Genomic DNA, 18,510 nt, shown 5'->3' with positions numbered 1-18,510 from the left:
TAATTGGTCCATGGGGAATCTTTTTTACAGCCCACTAAGTCCATTGCGAGACCAACTTGTTACATTCTTAAGCATCAGTGCATTCTATTTACGGCCAAACTTCCCACAATGCTGCATTTGAATACTGACACAGGAAATTAAATGTAGTCCACACTGCCTCTACCTTCATGTGTTTTCTTTAAGTCTTAAGTTACAGCTGTGTTTCTTTTTCCCATGTGGCACACAGAGGTCATTAGGTCATCTTGTTAAATGTTTCTTTTTTTCTTCTCTTAAACGGTTTCGCTCTGAGGTGCATGATGCATTGAACTGTTTTATTGTGGTTTGTCTGTCCGGATTCACCCTCTGCAGTGCATCTTTAAGGTTTTCTTCTCAATTCACAAAATAGTTGTAATTTCACATTTTCCCTTTACCACATGGGACAGCAAACACGCCACAGTCTCCCCAGTTGGACACATCTTGTCAGGCTGAATTCAAATTGAATATAAACGTAGGTACTCCATTTATACCCTCAACGACCCCCGATTTACTCCTAGAAACCGGCAGTATTCTAGTCCCAGTTGTTTCCAAATGTGCCTATTGTTTCAGGTCAGGTTGTTCTTTATACAGTTTGAGCACTCTGAGACTGAACACTGCCCTAGTTTCTGAAGCTAGGGTGTAAATATTTATATAGTCTGTCACTTTGTCATTGTGTGTCAGCCGCTCTGTTTCAAAACCCAGAATAACAAACCTGGAAAGAGTGATGGAGAAGGAAAAAGGCTAAGTTTGGAAAGGGGATAGAAAGGAGGAAGGGAAGGGGGAGGGGAGTGTGCCGGTTTCGGCTTGGCTCTTTGCCATGGCAGCCCTGGCCGCGTTCTCAGAGTTATTTTCCCAAACCGTGCACACACACACACACACACACACACACACACACACACACACACACACACACACACACACACACACACACACACACACACACACACATACACACATGCATGCTGTACGGTTCTGTCTCATCAGCAGCCAAGCCCCCGATGCACCCGGCTGTGGTACAAGCACAGTAATGATTCGATTACATTATCGCACACGCATTAAAAGCATGAAGTAAAGGACATGAAAAAGACTAGAGAAATGCCTGGAGAGAGAGAGCGAGTCGGGGGACCATATTTTAACACTAGAACCGCTAAAGCAATCATTTTGACTGCTCATGATTCATTTTTTTTTTACTCTGCCATTTTTAAAGTCTTGCCCCCCTCCGTTTTGGACTTTTCCTAAATAAGTCTCTATAACACACTGTCTGTGTTAGAATCTTAATATCACAAACAGAACTGGAGTTATAACCAGTTTTACAGGGGCGTGCCATTTTAAAAATGGTTTTCCCCCATTGCCCCTCCTTCTCCCAACAGTTGAAAGTGCAGTGCCCAGTTGAGAATCACCACGATAATTGCCTCGAAACTATACGGAAACAAATTTCACACGTATAAAATCAGATTAATTCAATTAAGTAAGAATGACTGGGGAGAAAGGGGGAGAATGGTTGAGTTGATGAGGGAGGGGAAGAGAACAATGCATAATTGTGTAATCACCAATTGTGATTGAAGAACAGGGGGGGGGGGCATTCTATTGTATTGATCCATTCTAATGATAATCTTAAAATGGTATGTACCCTATTTCAGTCCACTGAATAAAAAAGGTAATATCGGTCTACTCTAGGCCTACTTGGAATAGGCTACACAGTGAGAGCGTGTGTAATTTACGGCTTTCAATATCGGGCAGCAGGTGAGGGAGTGACAGAGAATGTGGTGACGAGGCTTGTTGAACCTTACACTGGCAAGGGGAGAAATGTCACCATGTACAATTTCTTCACTTCACTGTAATTGGCCGGCACCATGAACTAAGGTAGACGGCGCTCACCGGCACAGCCGTTGTACTCCACAACGGTGCTGAAGATTGACAAGACCACAGGGATGCAATAAAGAGAGAACCGGAAACTATAATGCACTACAACCAAACAAAGGTATGTCAGTGTGACAAGCAAGTGAAAGTTACAAAAATCCTGTCAATTGCTAGGACAAGGAATAACAGTTCAATGAACTCCAACTGATGCCATGGTGTGAAGATGCACACAAGCACGTAGCTGACAATAATGTTCTGCTTTTGACTGCTGTCATGTCGACACATTCATTATAATGCAACTGTTGCTTTTGTGCTGATTTTCACTATTTATCAAGGCCACTTGGCATTTATAATGATGTTTTGGCTAATGATGTTTTCATCGTTTGACCACGCGTCTTGCTGACTGTATTTCTTGTTGACCACCCGTCTTGCTGACCACCCGTCTTGCTGACCACCCGTCTTGCTGACCACGCGTCTTGGTGGTTGGGGTCTTTATTTCATTTTGTCATTATGAAAAGAAGCTGTTAACGTGTTCCAACACACATGCCTTCTGTTCCATAGTTGTAACAAACCCAACCCACAAATAAAATGTATTAAACACTTGAATGTGTTTTTTGTGTTTTATATTTTTACTTATAGCCTAACAATAACAAGCTCATGAAAATGCTATTTTAAACAAATCATTGTTACCCAAGGTCTTCATAAACACAACCAAATGATTACCTTTTGCGATCGCATATATGAAATGTATTAATTACAGTGTTAGAATGTTGCAGTCAGAATGCTCATTAACTTGAAGGGGGAGGGGTCCCTTGAGGCCCAGACGTTCTACTGTTTAAAGGGGCTATTTTAAAAAACCACATCTTGTTTAGTGAAGAAGTTCTTTAAATCCCATTGGGATCAAGGTCAGAGTTAATTTGAGGTTCAACTGTAATATAATGCTCCTAAGGGAGCTATTGCTACTCCCCTAGAGCCTTACAAAACATACCAATGTTATACTGAAGCCCTGAGGTAATCCACCAAATCACTCAATGTTCCATATAACTTTCTAGTATTCTACCAAGATCACTCAACGCTCTACCAAACCGTAATGTCCTGCTGCCATTCTCCAACATTAGTCTGGTCTGCTTCTCATTAGAGCCCAGAGCCCAGGGTAACACATCTGCTCTGGTTATGAATGCTTATCAATGCTTATGAATGTTTATGAGCCCTTCACCTTGTCATAAAACACATAAATCCTCTGTGTTGTGGCTGTTGTATTCACTTAAAAACCCTTCTCTGCCTCCCCCTCTGAGAGGGACCTGAGTGGGGCTATACCCCAGTGGGATCTTAGCATGATTTATGGGGGAAACACAGGGTAACTGAAGCCTTGGTTTCCCTCTGATGGTGTCGCTGCCACATTTGTATGCTCTGAATGCTTCCCCCCGGTATGAAAAACTAGCCTGTCACCGGCACCAGAGAGGCGCATCCCAAACTCCCGTCCCCCTGTAGAATTAGAGGGGAACAAGCCATTAACCACAGCCAAATCTTAGGGCGGAATTTGTCGTGATCTCTCCACAATATTTATTTCACCCAGGCTAATGAAAATGTATTAGCTTTGCGTCTGCGAGTTGAAAGTTCCCTCCTCCCAGTTTAACTGGTGCTCATTCTCATTAATATTTTAGACCCTGGGGAGTGGAAGGAAGAGGAAAGGAATGTCTTTGTTAGCAGTGATGCCATCATGTTAGGCGGAATGAATGTGCTATGATAGTGTTCTGTGCTCCTGCAGTTTGACAAGGAGGTAGAGTCAGTGCTGTATTTTTTAGTATGTAGCTCCTAACAGTGACTCACAGGAAGGCAGGCCGGCAGGCAGAGATTCCCTGTTGTATTGGGCTGAATGCTTTGGCTTGACAGAAGTAAACAGTGGATTGTTGGTTTGATGCAGTGAAGGGAGACTGTGGTTTCATTTCAAGATGTCTTCTGACAGGTGTTTCACATTTTTGACGCAAAGTTTTTCGAGGTGAGTTTTTTACCTCAACCCGAGCTGTATTCGATCAGTGCCAGGCCCACCCCATATCAGATTTTGTACAGGACAGGTATAGACAGATCACAACATAATATTCACCACAGTAATTGCCCTAAAATGGCTTCATTCTCTACCATGCAAAGTGTTTTGAAATCCCTGAGCCACAGTGGCACCAGATATTTAGAAATACTGTATTTAGATGAACATAAGACATACTGCTTGCAGTTTCAAACAGGGATTATTAGAATAGAATACTGTCTAGTATCAGTGTGTAGTGATATGTTATTGTGACTACAGAGCAGGTTATGTGCCGAGTGAGCGGAAACAAACGCCCGGAGAAGAACCTGCCCTAACCACAGTGTAAGAACCGACGCTGGAGTAGAGAAGCAGGTAGGGAGAAAATAACATTTTAATTTAGCACAGACATGGAATAGGACAGGAACAGCGTCAGAACCGGGTAACAAAATGACAAACAACAATTAATGCTGAAGCGGGGAACAGAGCTGGGGAACAGACAGATATAGGGGAGGAAATTACACAGGTGATTGAGTCCAGGTGAGTGCAATGAATTGCTGATGCGCGTGACGAGGGAAGCAGGTGTGCGTAATGATGGTGGCAGGAGTGTGTAGTGCTGGGCAGCCTGGCACCCTCGAGCACCGGGGAGGGAGAGCGGGAGCAGGCGTGACACACAGATCTAGAATCAGATTATCTTCTCTCCAATGTTTACCTTAGCTATTAGGGGATTGGACAATATCTGACCCAAGATCAGGGATTATGGTACATTTACTCCTAGTCCATAGCCTTAACTATTGACTCACTACCTATCAGATTACAGGACAGTAGGGGCCCGACACTAATCGCCCAGCAACCCGACAGGAATATTTGATTCTATTGGTCAAGGGCTAATGGGTTGGGCGCCATGGAGACGTGTTGAGGGTGATCCGTCTCTGTGTGTCTGGGGTTTGACGTATTGTGTGTGTGTGTGTGTGTGTGTGTGTGTGTGTGTGTGTGTGTGTGTGTGTGTGTGTGTGTGTGTGTGTGTGTGTGTGTGTGTGTGTGTGTGTGTGTGTGTGTGTGTGTGTGATGTACCAATAGGGAATCTCTATCTCTGGGTTCAGGGCCAAGGTCAAGGCACTGACAACCATGAGATGCATCCGTCTCAGATTCACTTTAGAAGGACCTTGGATTCAGACAGGCATGCCCATGCACACACACACACAAACAACCCTCCTCCTCTCACACACTATGTACTGTATGCATTAGTTCCTGCTAGCTGCAGTAATGGTTTAGTAAATGGAGTGGAAGGCATTTGGATGAAAGCCCAGGTGGGACACTGTACTTCTGTGCCCTTGAGATAGACTACAGCTATCTGGAGACACACAGGATATAGGGTACATTAGGTCTCCTTGGAAGGCTTTTTTTGACTTAATATTCATTCTACCAGGAACTCCCCTCTGGTTTGAACCTCTTTTGCAAGGGAGTGTGTAACATCACCAGGCAAAAAGCATTTGTTTTCATAAAATCACAATACAGAACGATACACACAAAGACAATATAATATAGGCCTACATCACTTTATTACATATTGGCTAATCTCTTTATCCACCCCTTTTTTCTCTTTTCCTCCTGTTTCATTGATTACTTTGTATCTTTCTCTACACTGATTGGCAGATATGGAGCCGTGGATCCACAGGTTCCGGGCTGAGGGCACGGTGGATTACTCCCAGCTAACCTTTGACCCCAGCCAGAACGAACTGATAGTCGGAGCCAGGTAATATGTTGTTTTCTCTCTCTCTCTCTCTCTCTCTCTCTCTCTCTCTCTCTCTCTCTCTCTCTCTCTCTCTCTCTCTCTCTGCTTATCTCTCGCTCTGTCTGCTTCTATTCCGCAACAAAGCCTCCTTCACTCACGCCGAGAAATTTACCCTAGTAAAACTGACTATCCTACCGATCCTCGACTTCGGCGATGTCATCTACAAAATAGCTTCCAATACTCTACTCAGCAAACTGGATGCAGTTTATCACAGTGCCATCCGTTTTGTTACTAAAGCACCTTATACCACCCACCACTGTGACCTGTATGCTCTAGTCGGCTGGTCCTCGCTACATATTCGTCACCAGACCCACTGGCTCCAGGTCATCTACAAGTCCATGCTAGGTAATGCTCCGCCTTGTCTCAGTTCACTGGTCACGATGGCAACACCCACCCGTAGCACGCGCTCCAGCAGGTGTATCTCACTGATCATCCCTAAAGCCAACACCTAATTTGGCCGCCTTTCCTTCCAGTTCTCTGCTGCCTGTGACTGGAACGAATTGCAAAAATCGCTGAAGTTGGAGACTTTTATCTCCCTCACCAACTTTAAACACCTGCTATCTGAGCAGCTAACCGATCGCTGCAGCTGTACATAGTCTATCGGTAAATAGCCCACCCAATTTACCCACATCATCCCCATACTGTTTTTATTTATTAACTTTTCTGCTCTTTTGCACACCAGTATATCTTCCTGCACATGACCATCTGATCATTTATCACTCCAGTGTTAATCTGCTAAATTGTAATTATTCGCCTACCTCATGCCTTTTGCACACAATGTCTATAGACTCTTTTTTTATTTTTTTCTACAGTGTTATTGACTTGTTTATTGTTGTTGTAAATTAGAACTTGTTTTCAAGTAGCCTACCTGGTTAAATAAATGTGAAATAAAAAATAAATAAAAATAAAAAGTATCTTTCCCCCTCTCTCTATGCTTCTCCCTCTCTTTCTCTCTGGCTATCCCCTCACTTGCCACAGAGTGTTCTCAAATTAAGCTCATTGTCTCTGTCAGGCACATCATATTTAATCCAGAGTGTCTGTGTTTGTCTGAAGTGTTCTCTGGCCAGCTGAGATTGGGCTTAGATTAACTCTAACTAGAGTGTCTGTGTGTGTTTGTGTGTGAGTGCATTCATGTGTGTGCCTTACTATGCATGTATTTCACTTCTGCTTATGGCCTAGGTTGTCAATTCAAGCCGTTCTCTCCAGTTTAGCAGATGGCTGAGGAGACAGAGAGCTGGAGGAGCAGGACCAACACAGAAAAGCAGAGCTGGGGGAATAAACTAATGTACTGCATATGGGATACAGGGAAACGGAGAAGTTGGAAAGACCTGCAGGGCCTGACAGATAAGGAGAAGATAGAGGGAGGGAGAGAGAAGAGCTCTTACCCTTTCCTTTCAAACACTAACCTGACTCTGGGGCTTTAGGGTGGTCCTGTCTCTGTCTGCAGTTGTCTGGCTTAGTCTGTCTTCTCGCTCTCTCTGGAGTCGGCTCTGTAAAAGGGATCTAGGAGAAGTGTCCAGGGCTCGGGGTTGACTTTAGGACCAGGCCTCACTGAGTCCTTTCACGCAGGCCATCAGGCCACAGACATACCCTCTCTGGCTAACTACATTTGAGTTTTAGACATTGATGTGAGCCATATTGGCACCAGAAGTTCTAAGGCAATTATAAGACTGCTCTAATGTTAAACATCTTGAATTAAACCAACTGTATCCAAAATACAGGTCTAATTGGACTCATGGAAACTCCATGTTAGACGGATTCAACACACAGTGTATTCCGAGCCCATTCACACAGACAGAGAAGCCTAGTACCAAATCAACCCCTAGCTCCTTAAATGCTCAGTGACAGGGATCTAGAATAAGTGTTTAAGGAGCTAGGGGTTGTCTGTGGCCTGATGGCCAGAGTGAAAGGACTCAGTGATAATGGAGGTAGAGAAGGAGAGGCAGATCGAAGTAAATGTCAATATACTGTGAAGATGTTCTTAGACCACAGCCTGCCCTGCGAGATAGCCACGCTTCAGAAGATGGATCCGTTTGTGCGTGTCCGTGCGTGCGTGTGTCTTCGTGCGTGCACCTATGCATATGTGTGTAAGCTATCGAGTCATCTTATGGGAAGAGGTTTCAGCTGATGAATAATATTACAGACTAGATGCATTACTCTGACAAGAGCTTGGAGGGTTGTTATATCTTCATGCACCAAGTTGAACTGAAATAGAAAGATTGATTCTCTGACATTCAAGGCCAAATTTATTTGAAATAAAACGTTTTTTAAAAGGAAACGACAATCTGCTGAAAATGTAATAAAGCTGTTATAACTCAAAAATAAGTACTGAGAACCCGGGAATTATTGTGGGAATAACTTCCGAGGCGAAGCCCAGGGCTGGCAAAACCGCTCTTAGGAGGGTGTTATTCACAATAATTCCTGGTTTTGAGGGCCTTATTGCTTTTATAAAATGGTTGCCAGCATTTCAAAAAAGATGAATGACATGTTTTCATTAAAAACGTTATTTTGATTAGTACATTTGTTTTACGTCATCCTTCCAACATACAATATAGTCTAGTCGTTAGTTCTGAGATTCTGAAGTTGCTAGCCAAATGGGGTGATTGTCCATTCCAATTTCATGGACATCCTAAGTAAAACATTTTGCAATGGAGGCTAGCTACTTCTACTTTGCTAGCTAGCCAGCTAAAGCGAACACACAATCTCATCAAGCAGCTGAAATGACAGGAAGCTATGTGCATTTTTGTTTTACCTTCGTTTTCATTGCCATTTCTTTGGATATATCCATTATACTTGTTCTGATAAAATGAATTTGCCTGGCTCAGAGAAGCTGTCAGTTTCGTAACGTTCATATGCATGGAATAACTCCCTGCTGTCAACCAATCAGTATCCAGGATCCAGACAATCGTTTTGAAATGATGATTCTGTGATGCAATAATGCTGACTTTACAAACCCATAGTGAGACATTGATAGTCAATATAGAGACTACTCACTGTCATGTTTCCAAATAAACCGTTTTTTTAGTTGGCTTACAATGGAAACTTCACAATTCAAAAGAGCTTGAGCCAAGGATAGGCTAAACAGTTTCACTGTTGGGCTTAAGGTTTCTTTCACTGTGGTTTGCACACACACACACACACCGCCTCATGGGCCTATGCTCTTTTCAGATTAGAGTATATTTTTCTTTAGACCGAGAGAGAAAGATGTACCTGTGAAAGTCTTTATAATCAGACAGCGCCAGAGAGATGCACCCGTGAAAGTCTTTATAATCAGACAGAGAGGTGTACCTGTGAAAGTCCTTATAATCAGACAGAGACAGAGATGTACCTGTGAAAGTCTTTATAATCAGACAGAGATGTACCTGTGAAAGTCTTTATAATCAGACCGAGACAGAGAGATGTACCTGTGAAAGTCTTTATAATCAGACAGAGATGTACCTGTGAAAGTCTTTATAATCAGACAGAGATGTACCTGTGAAAGTCTTTATAATCAGACAGAGACAGAGAGATGTACCTGTGAAAGTCTTTATAATCAGACCGAGACAGAGAGATGTACCTGTGAAAGTCTTTATAATCAGACAGAGATGTACCTGTGAAAGTCTTTATAATCAGACAGAGAGATGTACCTGTGAAAGCCTTTATAATCAGAACGAGACAGAGAGATGTACCCGTGAAAGTCTTTATAATCAGACAGAGACAGAGAGATGTACCTGTGAAACACAGTTTCCATTAGCCGGTAATAGCCGGCTTTTGGCCGATAAAAAAAATTGAAAAGGCGATAAATAAAATTGACGCCGGGCAATGGTCGGAGAGAAGACGAAAAAATTCCATCCCGAAATAATGCTTTTTAAACTATTAATTGATGGAAATACCAGTTTGAATGGTCATCCCTATCAGTTTCTAGGTTCATTTGCCTAATTTAGTGGAAGTAAATTGGCGCATGTGTACAGTATATTTGTTATGTATCTTATTTAGCACACACGTACACAATACAGATAGCCTTTCAGCGGAAAACATGTCTGACAGCGTGAGAGCTGCTGCTACAGCATCTCAAATAGCGAATGCGTAGTTAACGGAAGGCAGGCATCATCAGCGCGTCACACACCACTTTGCAATGAGCTGGAGGCAGTATGCCTTTTAAAAACAAATACTTAAATGTCTGAAACCTGAACATTTTACTACATATTATGAGGCATGTCTTACCTTGCTTTAAAGTAGCCTAGACAAAATCAAACCATATCCGTGGAGGAAATGAATTCATATGAACTTTCTTTCTTTGGCCAATAGCCAAAGGCACAATCGTTGTAATAACAGCAATCCGTGCTAGTTGTTGCATATTAGATCTACCCTCTAACGGATATTGTAGTCTCTGTCACATGAAACCGCTCGTATGTACGGTGTGCTTTTGACAACAGTGTTTTCCCGCTAATTGCGTTATGGAAAGAACATTCAAACGTGGCCTGCTGCACATTGCGACTCTTATAATGTGAAATAATAGTCGTTTATCAACATTTTAAGCTAAACGTTGTGATCTGTTGCATCAGACTCATTGCTTTTGAATGTTTTATTTATTTAGTCTAGGCCTATTGGGATCTATCGTCCCACAACTGTCCCATAGTCTGTTTGGAATAGGCTATTTCTTTCTCGTCAAGCTGACTAATAGAATATGTATTTTTCTCACAAAATGTATGAACTAGGCCGTTATTACTCATGTATTAACAGAGACAAATACTCATCAGCAGAGAGGAGAAAAATACTCCTCAAAACTCCCATTCAGTTGGATGAAGTTACCCGTAAAAAATATCTAATGGTTAAGGTTTGGATTTGTCAAGGGTAAGCTGATCCCACATCTGTGTCTACGGGAAAGTTCTTCCCAGACAAGGGCATATCACTGGGAGAGATGACATAAAGTATGTAATCTTGCAAACTATATTCAGTTCAGTTTTGACTGGGTTTCTATTCAACAAAGATATACCTTGTTTTGGAATGCTATAGCAGCAAAGTAGTCTAATCAAGTGTTCCTATATGTCGTTACATCTGAACAGGCGTTTAGAGTGGCCCAGAAACAAGTGTGCTACATCAAAGATGTGTTATTAAGGGAGAGAAAATGACCAAAATAGGGATAAAATAACCCAGAGATATCGTTGGACACCTATTACCAGAAATGCTCTCCTGTCCACTTTTATGTTCTCCGATGTTGTTCTTTTAGAGAAGATTCTACCTTCATCTGTCTTTTTTCTTTCAGAAACCACCTCTTCAGACTCAATCTGGAGGACCTCTCGTTGATCCAGGTGAGTCTTTACCAGCGTTACCATTATCCCCCCTCTATTTTACTATCTATCGCTCTGTCACTCCCTCTTTCTCCCTCTCAATCCCCTTCCTATATATATATATATCCCTCTCACTCACTCTTCCAGTCACTTCTCTCTTTTCTCATTTTCTCTCTCTTTCTTCTCGTATTCTCTCTCTCTCTCTTTGTTCCTCTTCCTTCTTTTCTGCCCCCTCCCTCCCTCTCCCACCACCTCCTTATTCTCTGCTGGACCACAGTGTCATCTATAAGAAGTCCCGTCTGTCTTGTCTTTGTGTGTAACACAGTTATGCAGTAATTATCGTAACACTTACTGGAACAGCCCAGCTGTCAGGCCCTTAAGAAATGGTCACAAACAAGACACAAAGCTTGTCATAGCATGCCATGGGAGCTACAGTAATGAAAACCCAGGGAACATTTCAAATAGTTCCAAAGTTTCTCGCTGTTATAGGCTATGCATCTTGACAACATCATTCAGTTAAGTGCTGATAAATGAAGCCAGGATCAGTCTTATTTTGTCAGGAGGTCCTATGGGTTTGGATTGTACCATGGGCTATGTGCAGAGGCCATCTCTAGGCTACGCTGGATCAGGGATTCAGGAAAGTCCACCAGCCACAGTAGTCAGTCTTCATACCCCACCTGTCTAACTGTAGTCTTCCCTTCAGTCAGTCTTAATGCTCCATCTGTCTAACTGTAGTCTTCTCTTCAGTCAGTCTTAATGCCCCATCTGTCTAACTGTAGTCTTCTCTTCAGTCAGTCTTAATGCCCCATCTGTCTAACTGTAGTCTTCTCTTCAGTCAGTCTTAATGCCCCATCTAACTGTAGTCTTCTCTTCAGTCAGTCTTAATGCCCCACCTGTCTAACTGTAGCCTTCTCTTCAGTCAGTCTTAATGCCCATCTGTCTAACTGTAGTCTTCTCTTCAGTCAGTCTTAATGCCCCACCTGTCTAACTGTAGTCTTCTCTGCAGTCAGTCTTAATGCCCTATCTGTCTAACTGTAGTCTTCTCTTCAGTCAGTCTTAATGCCCCATCTGTCTAACTGTAGTCTTCTCTTAAGTCAGTCTTAATGCCCCACCTGTCTAACTGTAGTCTTCTCTTCAGTCAGTCTTAATGCCCCATCTGTCTAACTGTAGTCTTCTCTTCAGTCAGTCTTAATGCCCCACCTGTCTAACTGTAGCCTTCTCTTCAGTCAGTCTTAATGCCCATCTGTCTAACTGTAGTCTTCTCTTCAGTCAGTCTTAATGCCCCACCTGTCTAACTGTAGTCTTCTCTGCAGTCAGGCTTAATGCCCTATCTGTCTAACTGTAGTCTTCTCTTCAGTCAGTCTTAATGCCCCATCTAACTGTAGTCTTCTCTTCAGTCAGTCTTAATGCCCCATCTGTCTAACTGTAGTCTTCTCTTCAGTCAGTCTCAATGCCCCATCTGTCTAACTGTAGTCTCCTCTTCAGTCAGTCTTGAAGCAGCCCCATCTGTCTAACTGTAGTCTTCTCTTCAGTCAGTCTTAATGCCCCATCTGTCTAACTGTAGTCTTCTCTTCAGTCAGTCTTAATGCCCCATCTGTCTAACTGTTGTCTTCTCTTCAGTCAGTCTTAATGCCCCACCTGTCTAACTGTAGTCTTCTCTTCAGTCAGTCTTAATGCCCCACCTGTCTAACTGTTGTCTTCTCTTCAGTCAGTCTTAATGCCCCACCTGTCTAACTGTAGTCTTCTCTTCAGTCAGTCTTAATGCCCCACCTGTCTAACTGTAGTCTTCTCTGCAGTCAGTGTTAATTCCCTATAAGTGTATGTCTACCCCAGCTCCTAAAACCATGTGTGAAATTCCTGTGGTTCCTGTGGTCCAAACCCATTCTGTTCTGCTGCATGACGATAGTAAGTTATTTGCACCTTGTGTTCTGCCTGCCAGAGGAAGAAGCACAGATGCTCATTCTCTATCTCTTCTTAGTTAAGACTGGCAGCACAAAACCAAATCAATTGAATCAAGCAAATTGATTGTTATTTGATTTTTAAAAATGTGTTATTAAAATTATGCTATAAAATAATATCTCTTATATTTTTTGTCAACCTTTGTTGTTGAAAGCAATAGCATGTGTTTGAGCAGTGCAAAGGGATATTTGTAAACATACTGTACAGTATAATTGTAGCTCTTTCCCTCCCTTCATCCCTCCATCTCACAATGGCATAGTAACCATTACCCCAGCATGCTCCCTCCTTTCTCTTTGATTTCCATGGCTGAAGGCTGTATGTGTGTACTTACCCCCTGTGGGGCTAAGAATCGTGTAGCCCAGTGAGTAACCAGTCAAACATTGACACGTTAGAGGTTTATCTGGATCTCTTCCTGGGGGAAAACAGCAGGCTCCTTTGATGCTCTGGACAGAGGCTAGACACTGGCAGTTTACTGATGCTCTGGACAGAGGATAGACACTGGCTGTTTACACCCTCAAAGACCAGGGGAGAATAGAGAGAATGGGGGAGGGGGGTTGGGGAGAGAGAGAGAGAGAGAACAAAAGACATGAAGAAGACGAGGAGAGGGAAGAATAGAGGAAAAAGAGATCGGAGATCATGATAGACAGAGATGAGAGAAAGAAAGTGAGGTAGAGTGAGACAGAGAGATAAGAAAAGAGAGATATTGAAAGGCAGAGATCCATGGGGAGTCACTCTTTTGTTGTTGCTCACTGGGACAGGGCTGGTTATTAAAGATGCTTCATCCCATCCCTTCTTCTCTCATCCTCCCCCCATCCCTTCATCCATCCCTCTTAGCCTTTATCTCATCCCTCACTCAGTGTAGATTCCTCTAGCCCTTATCAACCCTCCTTCGCCCCAGGCAGGCCCCATCTCCAAAGAGAGAAAGCCTTGGTAATCTGAACCACGGGCCAACTGCCAATTTAAACTGACCCTGAGTCTAGAGGCTGCTTTGCATCTGACTGGAACACGGTTTTAGGCTAGAGAATTAAGGAGCTACCTATCTTAAAAAAAAACAGGGCTCAGCTGAAGTGGTCGGAGTGCTATTGTGAGATTTGGTTCTACTTTGGTTGCTACCATCTTCTATTTTTCTCTTCTTCTCTTCTCTCCTTTCTTCTTGTAATTTTCCTCTCCCCCTGTCCTCTTCTCTCTCTCTCCTCTAACTCTCCCCCTCTTCACGTCTCTTCTCCTCTTTCCCGCTCTCCTCTCTTTTCTTCTCCTCTCCTCATTTACCTTCTTCTATAATGACACAGGGCGAGACCCAGATGCAGACACAGGAGGCAGATGGTTCGAGTCTCTGATATTTATTAAACAACAAGGGGCAGGCAAGAGGCAGGTCGAGGATAGGCAAAAGTTCATTAACCAGGTCAGAGTTCCAAACGGTACAAGGAGGCAGGCAGGCTCAAGGTAAGGGCAGGCTGATTGGTCAGGCTGGTGGGCTCAGAGTCAGGGCAGGCAAAAGGTCAAAACCAGGAGGACTAGAAAAACAGAGGCAAGGAAAAAGCAGGAGCACGGAAAAACACGCTGGTTGACAAGACAAGACGAACTGGCAACAGACAAACAGAGAACACAGGAACAAATACCCTGGGAATAATGGGGAAAACGGGTTACACCTGGAGGTGGGTTGAGACAATCACAAAGACAGGTGAAACAGATCAGGTTGTTACATCTTCTGCTTTGTCCCTTAGCTCCACTACCCTTTACCCCCTCCTCTCATTTTAATTTCCCCTCTCCTCTCTTTAAAAGATACAATTATTTTCATTGCGGTGAGATTTGCATCCTTGGCGTCCTTGGCATGGCTTATATTCTTTCTGTGTTAGGTTTCATTATGAAGGAAGTCTCCCCTGCTGGTGCCTCTCAGCTCATATTAAGAGCATTAAAGATGGATCAGGTTGATTTGTGATGGGAATATTGTTTATGAAACCGCAATACGGGAACTACAGATGAAAATGTACTATCTAGCTAAATCTGGTGCAATGACATGTTGTACATGGTCCCTAACAAATAAACAAGTAAATAATACGTTCCTAGAAAGAATGCACTACCAGAATACTCACAGGTTTTGTTGATTTTACTTGTCTACATTGTTGTTGAAAAAGTAGTCTGCTGTGGGAAATGACCTACAAAACTACACTCTCGTGTCTTGTTTGTCTTGATGAAGCTCAGTGCTGAGAGCTATGACGTGCATGATTTCTTTTTTTTACAAGAAGAAACGAGGTAGAATTACCATTTGATGTTTAATCAATGCTCAGACGTAATCCTTTATGAACCAAGGAAATATATTTCTGAGCATGTCAAAACAGCCAAGGTCATCCTTCAATGTATGAAGGAAAAATAAACCAGCACTCTAGAAAATCTTTCCGGCATTATTGATTGAAATCTCTCTAATTTTCCCTCAAACTAACCCTCATCACTTAAAATGAAACCTGGAGCCTCTTGGCAGTGTTGTGTTGTTTGGAGTTTCAGAGAGCGGTGGCAGTTGATGTGCTGCTAGCCAGCTAACTGCCTTCTGTCTGTCCTGTGGTACTGCAAATATAGAGTTCACCAGGAGATCGATACTGGCTGAGGCCTGCTATCATAATCTCACTGGCCTCTGTTACCTCAGCAAAACGCTCTTCGACCCTCCCTCCTTCTCTCCCCCTCTCTCTTCCTATTCCCTAACTGTAATGAACAATAAAGTCAAGGTTTTAGAAAAGCATAAGGGAGAGAAGAAGTGAAGTCCTCTGCTCTGAGAAGAAGGGATAACATTGGAGATGAAGAGAGAGAAAGCGAGAAAGCGAGAGAGAGAGAGAGAGCGAGAGAACTCTTTTGCAATTTCTGTGTGTCTTTGATTGCATTCCCCATGGATTATCTCTTCAATTGGGGCTATGAACAGGAAGGGTACAGACGACTCAGGCGAGAGATAGTACTTTGTCTGATGAACTGTTTTCGTGTTGTAAACACTCTCAGAATACAAAGCAAAACAATGATTTGAAGTGAAAAGTTTCTGAGAAGTTTCTGATTGCCATCAGATGGAGTGTTTTTACAACACAAACACACACTCAGAATCTGGTTTATATAGAATCTGACAGCAGGTAAAGTAGGCCTACTCTGCAATGACTAGCATGTCACTGTCCTACACTCACCCCTTACCCCCTTCTACCCCCTAGCCTTACCCCCTACCCCCTCACTGTCCTACACTCACCCCTTGCCAACCCCAGTCAGCAGAGTCAGCCTTGGCACCCTGTGAACAGCCCCTATGTCAATACCCCACCCCTTACCCCCTTCTACCCCCTAGCCTTACCCCCTACTCCCTCACTGTCCTACACTCACCCCTTACCCCCTTCTACCCCCTAGCATTACCCCCTACCCCCTCACTGTCCTACACTCACCCCTTGCCAACCCCAGTCAGCAGAGTCAGCCTTGGCACCCTGTACACCCTGTACAGTAGCTGCTGTGTGTTGGACGTAGCACTTCCTTGATGAATTACCTGCTCTCTGTCTGCATTGTGTTCACATCCCATTGTGTTGCTCACGGTGATGGATGATCACCTGGGTTCTAGACCTCAGTGTTCCTTCCTTCCTGTCCTGTTTTCTCTCTCTCTCTCTTTCTCTTCTCTCTCCCTCTGTTATATCGTTAATAGAATGGCCTTATGAGAGACATGAGAGACTTTAAATCCTTCATTAGTAGGCTATTTCCTCTGACACAGAAAATGTTAACTGGAACACAGAGACAGTCTAGTTTTTCAGAGAGTGTTGTGGATCGAAGCATTAGGCAATTATTGCTGGACAAGTTCTGTAGTAGCAGTAGCATTGTTCACATTCAATGTGGAGTGCAGTATGTGAAATAAATAGCACATATGCCATGAAACATAATTTTTTGCTATAATGAAGACATCTAATGCAAGATGCAAAATAAGTTCCCAGTGTGTTGTATTTCAGCAGCTTCTCTCTTCCCATCACACTTTCTGTCTGAGAGACAATTACCCCTGCTTAGCAAGCACTAACGGAACACCTCTGTTAGCTTCAATAGCACAGCTTCTTTAAATTGGCCAAGTCGGGATAACTCCTCCATTTAAATGCATGGAATAATACAGAGGACTGAGTCAGTGGAATGGGGGCACAGAATAGAGATACACAGCACACTCAATAATAACTTGGACTGGTCCATTAAAGTGGCTGAGAGGGGTGATGGGGTTCGGAAACTAATGGTTTGACCCTGGATGATGGTCAATGTTCACACTGATAGTGACTAATTGACTGTCTGCCCTGTGTATACTGAACACCTTCATATTTGATGTCATACATTATGGTGAGACGACAGTCTCTGTGGAGTTCGGATGTTTCTCTGTCAATTAAAACATACCCTATTAAGATTTTAAATACCCTACCTGCATGTTGACTGACAGCTCTGCTCTGATGACTGTAACTACCTGGGATTGTTGTGAAACAGACACATATTTTAATATGACTTCAGGGCCAATTTCTTGTCAGAACCTTTCATCGGCTTACATCAGCCAGACATCAGTCAGAATTCTAAATGTCGCGACAACAAAAAAGAAACGGTCAAAAGACATTTCGAACAGATACAGATGTCTCTGCTCTCTGTCTCTCCTCATAATGTCCTAGTCTTACGAAGGAGTCCCAAGACAGTATCTACTCTAGACATAAAGTGTGGCTCTCTTTATGCAAAATAGATGCTATCATGTCTGGGTGTCTGGGGAGAAGAACACTTCTCTGTTTTTCTCTCTGTCTTTCCATTCCTCTTCCTTGCTCTCCCTTTTCTCTCTCTGCCTAAGTCCCTGTCCTATGCTATGTCCCCCCAACCTCTCTCTCTCTCTCTCTCTCTCTCTCTCTCTCTCTCTCTCTCTCTCTCTCTCTCTCTCTCACCCCAATGTCTTTTTCTGCCACCCTTCTGTTTCTCTCTCCCTCTGTCTGTCCTCTGACCACGCTCTCTCTGTCTCTCCCTAACACCCACCTTAGGGTAACAATGGGCCTCTTAGTAGTAAAGACACACACATGGTCTCTGCACAAAGGCTCATCTCTTGGTTATCAAACAGTACTGAGGACAGTGTAGTGAAGAGAGAGGGTGGGCAGAGAGAACATGCATATCTCCAGATTCAAATCACTTTAAGTCCCAAACACTGAATGCCTGCATGTGATTATGCCCTACAGCTGCTTTCAGACCAGTAGATACTTCTGGAAAGCAGCTTTTCTTTCTAACTAAAAAGGGCTGTGTATCAGAGACCTAAAGTTGAGAGCTGATAATTAGAATAAATGTCAGCACACTAGAGATTAAATTTCACTTTAAGAGAGCTATTTCGTCTGCAGAGTACTGTGAGGCTAAATAATAGGGTTGTAATGGGTGTTTAATGTTTTAAGATTTTGGTTCTAGACTTTGCATCGATGCACGGCTAGGTATTCTGGCCCATTTGATGTCTTGGCACTGAGGTACTGGGGTGTGGGAGGTGGTAAATGATGCCAATATATTACTGGTTTTTAGGAAAGATGGATAATATTCACTTCATATTTTATTATAGTAGCCGTTTTTGAAAGTGGAATAAGTATGAGTATCTA

General features: G+C 43.1%; 1 protein-coding gene across 2 annotated transcripts in view; it reads left to right on the top strand.

Moving 5' to 3' along the window:
* The window catches only part of LOC139420340 (sema domain, seven thrombospondin repeats (type 1 and type 1-like), transmembrane domain (TM) and short cytoplasmic domain, (semaphorin) 5A), a 185,538-nt gene that overhangs the window by 53,374 nt on the left and 113,654 nt on the right, over window positions 1-18,510 (top strand). For both annotated transcript variants that reach the window (XM_071170334.1, XM_071170335.1), the window contains 2 exons: window positions 5,552-5,651; window positions 10,936-10,981. In XM_071170334.1, coding sequence (XP_071026435.1) covers window positions 5,552-5,651; window positions 10,936-10,981 — 146 coding nt within the window. The remainder of the gene's footprint in view (window positions 1-5,551; window positions 5,652-10,935; window positions 10,982-18,510) is intronic.

The sequence above is a fragment of the Oncorhynchus clarkii genome, chromosome 11 (genome assembly GCF_045791955.1).
Source record: "Oncorhynchus clarkii lewisi isolate Uvic-CL-2024 chromosome 11, UVic_Ocla_1.0, whole genome shotgun sequence".
NCBI lineage: Eukaryota > Metazoa > Chordata > Actinopteri > Salmoniformes > Salmonidae > Oncorhynchus > Oncorhynchus clarkii.
Note: the sequence above shows the minus strand (reverse complement) of the source record. Positions and strands in the feature narration are given on the sequence as shown.